Here is a 12,296-nt window from a genome sequence, read left to right as displayed (position 1 = left end):
TGGGATCAAACAAAAAAAGAAGGAAGTAATTCATTATAGCAATTAACCTGTTTTCATCTGTGGGTGTTTTGTTATATTCCAAAACAAAATATTCGACTTGACTGTTCCCAGAAGTTTGAGTATTCCTGTACCCACGAAAATTGTCAAGAGCATTGTCGGCCACGTTCAGCTCCATATCCTAAGTGCAAAAACATAATACAAGTTTTGTGGATGCGTACCGTCATGGTATACCATAATTTTGATTAGAAATGTATGTACGCTAAAACTTTGTGATAATGAAGTTGAAGGGGGAGCCATAATTACTTCGTTACATACGTTATCCTGTTATAACAAGGTTTGACTGTATTTAAGAACATCTGGTACATACATTAACTTTTTCTGTGCCTTCTAGGCTTCGATGCATCGCGATTACTATCATCTGCAAATTACATTATCTTTTGTTGTCTTGTTGTGTAGCAGTGCACGGTAAATGTCATTGACATATTGAAAGTCACTAAACCTTCCCATGCGAAAGGGGTGCTATTGTGAGGGTAGCTCAGTAAGCCAGTAAGAAAGCAAGAACGAGATGGGTAGCAAAGTTGCCCTGAATTCGCCGTACCAGTTCACAATGACACAAGTGTTGATTGCGACTGCGTGGGACTAGTTAATTTTTTACAGGTAAAGATTGACTGCATTATATTTTAATGGAGCCAGAGATTGAAGTTAGCAAGTTTTATGACGCTTCACTGAATCCCAATGTCCCTGACATGTAAAAATACTAAGAAATCCGTGATGTCCCACAGTGCTAGCGTTTCTGAACTAAATTAAGAAAACTTAACTTTGCCCTTCATTCTCTCATGTAATTATCAATATATTCTATCACGGAGTTAACAGTAACACAGTTTTGAAAGAAGGCTCCATCAGTTTAAACTGACTTAATGCTTCTCTTTAGTATCCCTTGAATGTTAACCGGATCAGCAGTCACCTAAGTACGCTCTAATACTAACTGTCCCAAAAGTCCCGCAAAAATTAACGAGATAAGAAAGGCTAAAACAAGCGGGACATGCAGTAGGGTCTATTCTGACACAAGGTTTCCTGAAGCAAGTTCACTATAAAACTCAATAGGTCCGGAACCCTTAATTTAGCTTCCCACAGATTGAGCACACCTTCTTTAGGCTAAGCTTCGGACAAGATTACAGCCCCTCCAGGACTGGCTGAATGTGGTGGTTACAGACGTGTGTGTAATGCCGAAAGCTCACCCGACTTGGTCTGGCGGTTCATTCCTGCAGACGGAGCAAAAGATGTCAGCGATGTCAACGAAGCAGGCCGTGACACCGAGCTTGGTGCGACTTTCTTCTGCCTGTCACCCTTCACATGCAAGCAGGAAGAAAAACGGCAGGTGTCACTACCAACAGTTCCAGCACTACTTTGAAATCACACTAAAATGCAAACATTTCTTTGTTCTTCGTTTTCAAAGAAGAAAGAGGGGTCACAAGATGTTGGCATGGAGCCAACATACTGAGAAAGGAACTTTCCAGCACTACTTTGAAATCACACTAAAATGCAAACATTTCTTTGTTCTTCGTTTTCAAAGAAGAAAGAGGGGTCACAAGATGTTGTTGGCATGGAGCCAACATACTGAGAAAGGAACTTGCCTTCATCAGGGCACCCTGACTTGTCAGACAAATGTGAAGTCAATGGGCTTTGTCTTATTTACTAGAGAAAATAAAAGTCCTGTTAACTTTATTCTTGCCTGCACCAGTGTTTTCATTCCTGTCTGCCCAACAAGTCCGAGCCCTCAGACTGATCATGCAAGGACAAGAGAGTAGACAACGGTGAAAACTTGTCTTTGTCAGCAAAAAATAAGTGTTGTCGTCTTCGTTCTTGTCTTCACCTGTACTGTCCTCTCTGCCCTGAGAGTTCTGGACACTCTGACTTTTTGTTAGGCAAGAACAAGAGAAATGGTAAAGGCAAGGACAACGAGGTTCACCTTTCTTGTCAGGGAAAGGACAAGCACTGTTGTCTATGCCTTTTTTTTTACTTCACAAGTGTCTTCGTCTTTACCTTGAGAAGATTGGGCATTCCAACTTGTCGGGCAAGGACAGTGTCTACAACTGTGCACGTGAACCCTCTCAGTTTTGTGTTTGCCTTCTTCCTTTCTCTAAATCTCTCATCCCTTTTTAATTTGTGCAGGGTACCCAATCGGACATCTACACTGCTTTCCCTCTCTCTAGAGAACAATACTGTAACAAATTTAGTCAATCAGCAATTTCACTGCACATTGCTGTTTTCGATTAACAAATTACCGGGCAGAGAGCATAAACCAACCTTGCTACCATCGCAGAGCAACTCGTGCTTGAGGTCATCGAGCTTCTCTGGGAACTCCCTCTTGCTCCTTATGGTGATACCCGAGAAATTGGGAAGTTTGGGCTCTGCAAAGACAGACGCTGCTGCATTCTTCAGGGCTGGAGGTTCCTTCCGCTGCCGCACGCGTGCCTGCTGCGCCATGTCACTTCTGTGCTGCTTCCCGTCTGCCTGCACACTTCTCCTATGACTGGTCTGTGCAGAAAAAGAAAAAGAAATAGTTCTCGACTCTTAATAAACGAGTGTTGCCTACAGGTATAATACATAAGAAAACATTTTTTTTTCTTGTCCAGTTCCAGTTTGGGGTACTGAGTTTTTGGCTAAACGTCTGCAACCAGCCCTGAATGACTGGTTGCAACTGTCATTAGTTGGAACAGAGCAGGAAAAGGGGAAACACCAGTGTTGCGCCTGGTGTCGCCTGTCTTTCCTGGAAGGATACCACTGCAAAGATTGTTTCAACATTTGACATTGTAAAAATACTGTTGCAGTGAAAGCCATTTTAAAGGTACACCAATAGGTGACTTCAAGTCCTCAGACCGATTTTAGCAGAAGCGAAAGTACACATCCCCGTCATAAACAATGAAACTAGCCTGCAGTGAAATAGAAAGGGACACTAACTCTGCTATGCAAATAGACCGTTTATTTCAAGTTTACAAAAAGAGTTTAAAGCTCTCGTGAAGCAGATTCTTCCAAACATTTTTACACTGAAATTTGATTCACGACCTGCATTCAAGCAAGACATCGTTACTATAGCTGCTACATAACCATGGTGACAAGTTATTGCAACAAGCCACAAAAAAAATTGCTGCAAAAGGAAAGCAAGGGAACAGCTACTTCTGTTAATGAAGAAACAAAAGTTCTGCTTTAGAGGGCCCTTATTCTAATCTCGACCCTTTGAGTGTTTATTAAATGAGTGGATATTCCAGGTAGTGATGGCCGAGGAGCGATAGTCAATGATAGGGCGTAGATATTAAGTTATGTCTACTTCTCCATCACTGTCTCTCACTCCAGTTATATTAGAAAGTTCTAATTTGTTCGTACATGCTCAAGCTTCACAGAATACTGGGCTATAGAAGACACATATGAGAGCAGCTATGTTGATGGCGCCATCATGTTACACAGAGTTTAACCAGAGAGAACCGAGAACTAACATTAAAGTCACCAGCCACGTTCTACTTGGCTACTGACATAAAGCAATGGCAGAAATGTAATGGTTAAGATGCAGTATTTGTTATTTTTCTTCAATAGGGACGTTGATGAAAAACAAAAATCTTTTGTAACGCATCGTGGTGTGACAAAGCGTCATAGAATGCTACTACCATTGTTGCTATGGGGAGATGAAGGGCCAAAATCAAAATTTTTGTCAGAAATACGAATATCTTTTTCATATCATCATCATCATCATCATCATCATCATCATCGGCGTATTCATGTCCACTACAGGACGAAGGCCTCTCCCTGCGATCTCCAATTACCTTTCTCCTGCACCAACCGATTCCAACTGGCACCCCCAAATTTCCTAATTTCGTCGCACCATCTAGTCTTCTGCCGTCCTCTACTGCGCTTCCCTTCTCTTCCTTCTCTTGGTACCCATTCTGTCACCCTAATGGTCCAACGGTTATCTTGTCTGCGCATTACATGATCTGCCCAGTGCAATTTTTTTTTCTCTTAATGCCTATTAGAATATCATCTATACCCGTTTGCTCTCTGATCCAAACCGCTCTCTTTCTGTCTCTTAAAGTTATGCCTAGCATTCTTCCTTCCATCGCTGTTTGCGCGGTCCTTAACTTGTTCTCAAGCTTCTTTCTCAGCCTCCAAGTCTCTGTGCCGTATGTCAGCACCGGTAAAATGCACTGATTGTATACTTTCCCTTTCAATGATAACCGAAAGCTCCCAGTCAGGAGCTCGCAATGTATGCCGTATGCTACCCAACCCATTTTTATTCTTCTGCGAATTTCGTTCTCATGGTCAGGGTTCCCTGGATTAGTTGACTTAGGTAAACGTACTTCTCCACAGACTCTAGAGGCTGACTTGCGATCTTGTTTTGACGTTTGGCTGATTTGTTTTGAATATCTAAGCATTTAAAGAAGCTCCTCGCCAAGATTGGTTATTGCCTGCACAATCAGGGGTGGGACTGCCCAAAGTCATTTTGGAGCAATTCTTGGAGCAAGTAAAATGGCATTTTGGAGCTGTCTGGAGCAGACAAAATTGCATTTTGGTGCAGCTTGTAGGAGACTAAATTTCATTTTGGAGCAATTTGGAGCAGATAAAATTTCATTTTGCCGCAGTTTGAAGCAGGCCAATCTGAATTTTAGAGCAACAATGGAATATGGCAGCACACTTTGCAACTATGACGAAACAGAACAAAGTGACATGAGCGCTGTACTGCAACTGTCTTAAGCAACGACTTAAGCTGAATTTTGAAGCAGATTACCCTGATACTGAAACCGTCCAGTGCATGCAAAATTTGGTAATAGTGCCTGTAGATATTTAATTAGTGCCATCAATCACAAAAAACATGCATTCTGCAATAATGAGTAAAAAATTTCGAAAGGTAGCACAAAAAATTTTTCATAGATATGTACATTTCTCTTTAATGTCTCAACAGTGTGGGTGAAGTGCCTAGAAATGTGCTTCACCAATAGACCGCACAGCGAAGACAAAGTTATGAACCACTGCGTTTTATTGAAGATAATTTCTACATAATGGACCAGGGTGATAAACTCTCAGGCAAAGTTACACCCTTTGGGGCGCATCTCTGCCACACAACAATAATCGTCATCTGCCTTGCTTGCGTTTCCTGTCTTGAAGACGCCGCACCCGCTACATTCCTGTCGGGAATGCTATGTCATGCTGACAACACGCATGCCGTTCATCACAGGAAAGTACCGGGCTCGCCGCGTTAAAGAAAGGAAATGCACACAAGACAGATGATGATTACAGTTGTGTGGCAAAAGGGTGTAATTTTGCTTCAGAGTGTACCAAAGCACCTAAGGCTGAATTTTTAGGCCTAACATAAAATTATTGCAATCTGCTTTTTGTTCCAAATCAGCCACTAGCCCTTCATGGTAGGTCAAAACAGATCAAGACTCATCCATCTGGACATAAAAACAGATTGGAACATTTTTACGTTACACCGGCCATGGTGACAGAGACGCCTGCCCGCTTAGCCCGCTGCAGTGCATGCCTCCCTAACATCTACTTCGCTCGCAAGCACCCTCAACCTACTTTTCGTTGTTTTGCGCCTCAGCTACGGAGTACGGCGCCGCTCAGCTCCCTCAACCGTATTCGAATACACTCTAAATACCGCTTCCCTGGCCGTTCCGACAGCTGAGAGTAGTCGTGCACACGCCGGCCACTTGCTGGAAGCACCGAGAAGTCCCGTGTTATAAGTGCAAAAATTATGCTAGGCACAGCGTGGCCCAATTTTGGTCGATTTTTGGTCGGTGTTTGGCGTAGGAATTTGCGTTTGTATTGAAATGGCGCAATTGGCGCAGGAGTCCAAACTCCGCACAATAGAAGAAAAGGAAGTGAGCTTTTTTTTTTTCCTTGTAGTTTCATTGTTTTGGCATGTTTTGTAATATTTGAATCTATTTTTTTCTCAGCTTGCACGTTTAGCAAAACTATCGTCAGAAAAAATGCAAGGCTGAAAACTGTTTGTAAAATTGTTTCTGGCTGAAAACTTGTAAGGAATAAGACTAGGGACTTCTTTAATTCTTAAATTGCTTCTACTGAGAAAAAAGTACAGATTTCTGGATAAAAGTAACAACAAAAACTTAATTTTCAAGTGATGCGGTTTCTACAGAAGCAAGCGTGAAACTACAAGAAGTTGGCTGTATCCTGCAGTATAGTTTGCCCAGAAGATACTTATTCAGAAAAATTTTATCTAGATTTATAATACAACGGCGAGTCAGAAAGACCTTGCCCCTATGTTTTTTTAGCCTAATTATGGCTGTAAATGCAAAGTCAACATATCCAATCCCAGCAGTGCACCTTTCTTGGACTGGCCAGCTCTTATACGCCAGCAGCTCTTCAGCAAGGCGCTGCTGTCAGTAGTTGAATATGACGGTTGTGCTTCACAGATCTACAGCGTATGCGCAACGAAGTGTGATGCATATTCTATGGAGCAAGGGACCAATGCCTATCGAAATCTACAGGGAAATGCAGCCCACACATGGGGAAATGTGCGTCGCATTGAGAAGTGTCAGGGTTAAGCTTAAATTAAATTATGGAGTTTTCCGTGCCAAAACCACAATCAGATTATGAGGCACACTGTAGTAGGGGACTCCAAAATAATTTAGACCACCTGGAGTTCTTTTAACGTGGTCATGTGCATTGCTAACTGACGACAGGGGCACCTCAAATTTACTGCTGCAATGGGAAAAATATCTGAACCGGGGTGGGGACTATGTGGAGAAATAGTGCAAGGTACATAGAATAGCATGGGTATGTAGAATTACCTCCATGTTCATTATTTTGACTAATAAAATATAATGGCAATGACTTTCTGATTCACCCTTGTATTTAATATGATAGTTTTCCTAAAGTGACAAACTGAATTGGAAATGTTGGTTCAATAGTTTACCTTTCAGCTCCACATTGCCCTTCAATACTGTCCACATCTTTGGCAATCTGGTATTCCGCGAGGAATACAAATACAGATGAGCTAAAACTCTGTATTCTGTAATGTTCCAAATCTTTCAGCACGAAATATGCTCCTAGGACTACTGGAGTGTCATGTTGCTGTATTGGAGTCGGTGCTTCCCTTTTTGTCTTACTCCTGATGTAGAGGACAAGTACTGTTATGACGCCATTATCTGTGTAACGAAGGAGTCATTAAAAATGTCGCTACCATTTACTCTAACACCAACTTACAACTAAGTCGTGTGACAATCTGCATGCAGACCATATTATGCCCTGCCAGGAATAACTTAGCCTTTGTCTTTCTATACTGCCAACACGTGAGCATACTCAGACATTGTACATAGGCACAACCTGCAAAACTTTAAAAATCATAACAATACCAAAGAAACAACACCAGAAGGGGGGCGGAGACGGGAGTACAAGCATACTTTTTTAAGATTGTCTTGAGCACACACATTCTGTGAGACAGATAATACAAAGTATTAACAATGATTTACATTTAGACGCAGAACACTGGCAAAAGAAAAGTTGTAACAGCACAAACCGACTAGCAACACACTGTTTTCGGCTGACAATGACTTTTTCATCAACTCTTTTGTTCCCTATTTCGCCTGCTTCAGAAATAAGTCTAGATAAACCTCTCCAAGTAGGAACCCCTCTGGTGTCCTTTCACAAAAACAAGACTGACAAGGGTACAATTGAGAAGCAAAACATCTTTTTTTTTTGTAAACCTTGACAAAACATTCGTAATATCATAGAATGAGCCTCAATTGGTAAACATTATGGAAAACTGGTATTAGCTTGGTGACAAGCTGCGAGAAGTCAATGCTTGTGCAGATAGCAAATATCAGGAATAGTGCCGAGATTCTTTAACTTCACACATGTGATTTGCAGATATAGAATAAGATTGGGTAATGTGTGAGGTATGAAACTAAACTAGCATGATTTTACAAAGAATTAAAAAATGTAAGCTGCAAGTACGCTCAAATTCCATAAGCAACAGTACATACAAACAGCTGCCAATGTTTAAGCATGTGAAAGCGTAACAGCGAGGTACGACAAATGTGGTCTACGAAGGTGACATACAGAGATGGGGTGACGCGAGGTGAATTGAAGACGAGAATTCACATAGACCAGCACGAATTTAGACCGTCTAAGCAAGCGAAGCACCGTTTGATTCAAAGTAGCATAAAAGGCGAGCCGTCCGACAGCAGGATCAATAATTTAAACGCGGAAACGCGTTTAGGGTGGCGGCCAGAGCGACCTACAAACAAGCTCATTAGTTTCACGTCTGCGCAAGGACCTCCGGCCATCTGCTGCCTTAAAGTACAATAGGTTGAACACAAAATTTCAAAAATCGTCCACTCACCCCATTTCGGTTTGCCGATTCCACTGGTTGGCTCATGTCCGCTAAGGACAGACAAAAACACCAATGTCACCAACTTCAGCGCTAACAATTAAGCAGTCACGAGTTATTCAATCTCGCATATATCAAAGTCCGGTTAGCCCTTGGCTACAGTCTCTAGACTCCAACGTGCAGGCGGTTGCTAATTGCGGCACATGCACGAATGAGCGGAAGCAACACAATGAAGAATGCATAAGCCGCCGCCTACCGTCCCGTGAACAGTGCTTGCTACATCCTGTACTACAATGAGCATCGATGAAACACATATTCAGCGAAAACTGCAACGGGCTGGGTACTAGTTTGAGTCTCCGCCGAAGAAATGAGACAGTAAACATCATCGGTGCCTCCGAAACCTAAACATCGCGCATATGGGGAGACACAACGCCAAGCTTCGAGACGCACGAACCGTAAACTGTCGACATAGGACGGAGGCTGGCAGGTCACTCGAATGTCAAAAGTGGGCAGTTCAGACGCACAGCAAAGCTTTAGAAAAGCGCTCCCGACACGCGAGAAAGTTGGTGGGCGGCATCAATGAGGATCAAAATTTCCGACACCGTACGGCTGCGACAGCATTGCGCTCCGACCGTGTCGATGTGCATTTAAGCTTCTCAACTGCTGTGCTCGACAAGTGACAGCACACAGAAGTCTAGGGCGGAGGGTCCTTGAACCCCAATTACGACGGAAGAGCCAGAGAACGCAATTTGATACCGCGGTAAAAATGACAACATAGGCGCGCGTTACGGGACATCGCTGAGGACGATCGCGCAGTCGGAGTGAACTACGTCTAGCGATTCCGAACGTGTTACTCAGGGCCGTTCTGGCCAAAGTGAAGTGCTGGAGCGGTGCTTAAACGAGTTACGACAGATAACTCACCGTTAAATTTGTTCGGAGCACAGACGTTGAAATTCTTACACGCGCTAAACGTTCATATTGATCGCGCTGGAGCCGTAACGGGCGAGGATGAAAAATAAGAAACAACCAACCTTTCATCGGCAAGCCGCAGTGACGTATATCTCGACATTTAAAAAAATATAGCTATAACTACAATTAGAATATAATAAACTTTTCAAATATTTATTGCGCAATACATAAAAAGTTTTGACATTATTGTACAAAGTGCGAAGAGAAAAAGCACTCACTAGAATGGAGCAATGTACGGCCGCCATATTGAGAAGGACCAGGCATGCAGGAACTTTGGCAATTGGTCAGAAAATTTTCGGGATGAAGTGGATATTGAAAAGGCATCCCAGGATGAACTCACGGTCTAGCTTGCGGAGTTCAGTTTAAATTTCTGTCAATGTTAGAGCGATATACTTGACAGAGTTGTGGAGCGGCAACTTGGAAAGATTCCGGCAACACACTACATTTTCAAACACCTGGAATGGAATTGGAATGGAACGAAAATCCGAGAGTCCGGTATACAGCTGGAATGTTATGTATGGGGGCATAGACCCAGAGCTCTAGGTGTTTATTCTAAGCAGGGAGTACAAACTATAAAATTTGCCATTTAGATTAAACAAGACTTGGCTTACATTTATGCGTACAGGGTGTTTCAGCTAATTTAAGCCATAAAGATATGCCAATGCACTCTAAGACGATGCGACCAAATGCATGTTGGTCACTTTTGTATGCAGTTTGTCACGCTATCTTTCGTATTTTGTGTAAATAAATAATTAGTCATGATTAAATACCCAACTTCTGAAGCAATGAAGTTAGGCAAAAATTTCCAATTAGGAATTAAGTTGTAGAGAGCGTTGAAAAACGTCCGATTAGACAGTTTCTAACTTTCTATATATCAAGTATTAGTGTTTTTCAGCTTAGTGCTGATGTCCGCGAAATACAAAAAATACCACTTGACATATACCCGCTTGCGCGCCGTGATTGCAGCGCTCCCAAATTAACTGTCCGCGTATAAACGAACATAGCATCTGATAGGGCATGCTGCCGCTTAAAAGGCGGCAGGGCAGCGACGAAGGCGTTGGCTGTGTGATTACGCCAGCGATTTACTTGCCTCGCGGCGGTTCATGATAGCGATAAGCAGACGCAACGGCAGCACACCCGGCTAAATGCAATATTCGTTAGTGCGCGGAACGCTTGGGAGCAGTGAAATAACGACGCGCTAGCGGGCATGTCATGTGGTGTTTTCCTTTTGTATTTCCCATCCGCAGTAAGCTGAAAAACACTAATACTTAATAGAAAGACGCAAACTGTTTATTCGAATGTTTTGCAAACCACTCTGTAACTTTCCAATTGGAATTTTCTTCCTAGCTTCGTTGCTTCAGAAGTTCGTTAATTAATCTTGACTAATTATCTAATTTAACAAAATAAAAAACAGCGTGACGCACTAATACAAAAGTGAGCAACATGCATTTAGTCGCGTCGTCTTATAGTGCATCGGCATATTTTTAAACTCTGCCTAAAGTTAGCTTGAACACCCTGTATATACCAGCTCGAGCGGCGTATTCCCGGGCAACAGCGCTTGAGAGACTGACCCACTAGAAAGCACTGCATGGCTCACTATAGCGTCCCTCCTCTTCGCTACAATATATATATATATGATCGATAAGAAAAGGGTTAATCGAGGGACCCGATTTTTATTAATCATATCATAAGAAGCCGACAAACAATGACACCATAGACAACATAGGGGAAATTATACTTGTTCGTATAAGTTCGATTAAAGAAATGATAAATTCATGGCAATGGAAGTGGGTGAATAGACTACTTGCCGCAGGTGGGGAACGATCACACGTCTTCGCATTGCGCGTGCGACGCTCTACCAACTGAGCCACCACGGCATCTAGACTCTGTACTCATCACAGATCCCTTTCAAGATGGCGCCCACGCGGCCGCGCCATACGCAACAGCCGCTGTAGTAAAACGCACATACCTCTAGGCCCTTGTCTTTCAAGGGCTGTGGTGAAGCAGTAGTGCTCTATAGCCAACTTTAGCATCTCGCATATTTTGTATATCAAAAATTATGAGGTTTAACATGCCAAAACCACTTTCTGATTGTGAGGCACGCCGTAGTGGAGGACTCCGGAAATTTTGACCACCTGGGGTTTTTTAACGTGCACCTAAATTTAAGTACACGGGTGTTTTCGCATTTCGCCCCCATCGAAATGCGGCCGCCGTGGCCGGGATTCGATCCCGCGACCTCGTGCTCAGCAGCCCAACACCATAGCCACTGAGCAACCACGGCGGGTTATTTTGTATATTGTATAACTCTTTCGCAATGCATTTTAATGTTCATCGTACACGTCATTAGTCATTGCCGTAATTTTATGACACGTAGATTTTATGCAATTTAGATCAACTCTTTTAGGCCCCTTTACAGCCACGTCACATTAACTTCACAGAACCCGTCAGTCCACTGCAAACTCATTAACACTAGCATGGCGCTCATTGGCCATGCCTCGCCCTTGCGCCATTAAACATCAAACATTCATTCATTCAAAGCGCCCCCCCCCCGGTCCATCCCCTCCATACGGTGCCTTGCGCGCGCGAGGTTGGGTCGCCATTGTCTGCCCGTCCTCGCACGCTGTCACTTACACATACAGCACTCGGCGTGTGGCGACGATGTTATCGTCCTTGGATCTTATAAGAAACATCACGGCGACAACGACGGCAGAAATGCGCCTGGAGTGTCCACTTAATTGCTGTGGCAATAAAAGAACGCGGCGCGGCTAGTCGCACGGCACTTCACGCTACACGAAGCATTCACTCGATTACTCGGTCAGCTAATCGTTTTGTTTTTGCAATTTTTGGTTTATTTGAAATTAATTTCGAATTTGCGGGGAAATTCCACAATGAGACATGTCACAGGAGAGTCTCAGGAACATAAAATTACCTGTAACCTGGTATGACCGAAAAAAATCCGGAGTGTCTCTTTAAGAATATTTCG

The 12,296-nt window shown here is 43.0% G+C and overlaps 1 protein-coding gene and 1 non-coding gene across 2 annotated transcripts in view; both read right to left on the bottom strand.

The window, feature by feature from the left end:
- The window catches only part of LOC142563914 (gamma-tubulin complex component 2-like), a 59,360-nt gene extending 49,978 nt beyond the window's left edge, over window positions 1–9,382 (bottom strand). Inside the window, exons 1-4 of the mRNA XM_075674619.1 lie at window positions 9,266–9,382; window positions 8,357–8,397; window positions 2,308–2,538; window positions 1,239–1,347 (exon numbers count right to left, since the gene is read on the bottom strand). Coding sequence (XP_075530734.1) covers window positions 1,239–1,347; window positions 2,308–2,538; window positions 8,357–8,392 — 376 coding nt within the window. The 5' untranslated portion in view covers window positions 8,393–8,397; window positions 9,266–9,382. The remainder of the gene's footprint in view (window positions 1–1,238; window positions 1,348–2,307; window positions 2,539–8,356; window positions 8,398–9,265) is intronic.
- Window positions 9,383–11,118: 1,736 nt separating this feature from the next.
- Window positions 11,119–11,190, bottom strand: TRNAA-CGC (transfer RNA alanine (anticodon CGC)). The gene has a single exon. It is a non-coding gene; the product is annotated as a tRNA-Ala (tRNA).
- Window positions 11,191–12,296: the final 1,106 nt, after the last annotated feature.

Source organism: Dermacentor variabilis, chromosome 11, assembly GCF_050947875.1.
Source record: "Dermacentor variabilis isolate Ectoservices chromosome 11, ASM5094787v1, whole genome shotgun sequence".
In the NCBI taxonomy this organism is placed as follows: Eukaryota; Metazoa; Arthropoda; class Arachnida; order Ixodida; family Ixodidae; genus Dermacentor; species Dermacentor variabilis.
The sequence above is the reverse complement of the archived record's forward strand: the minus strand, read 5'-3'. Positions and strand labels throughout refer to the sequence as shown.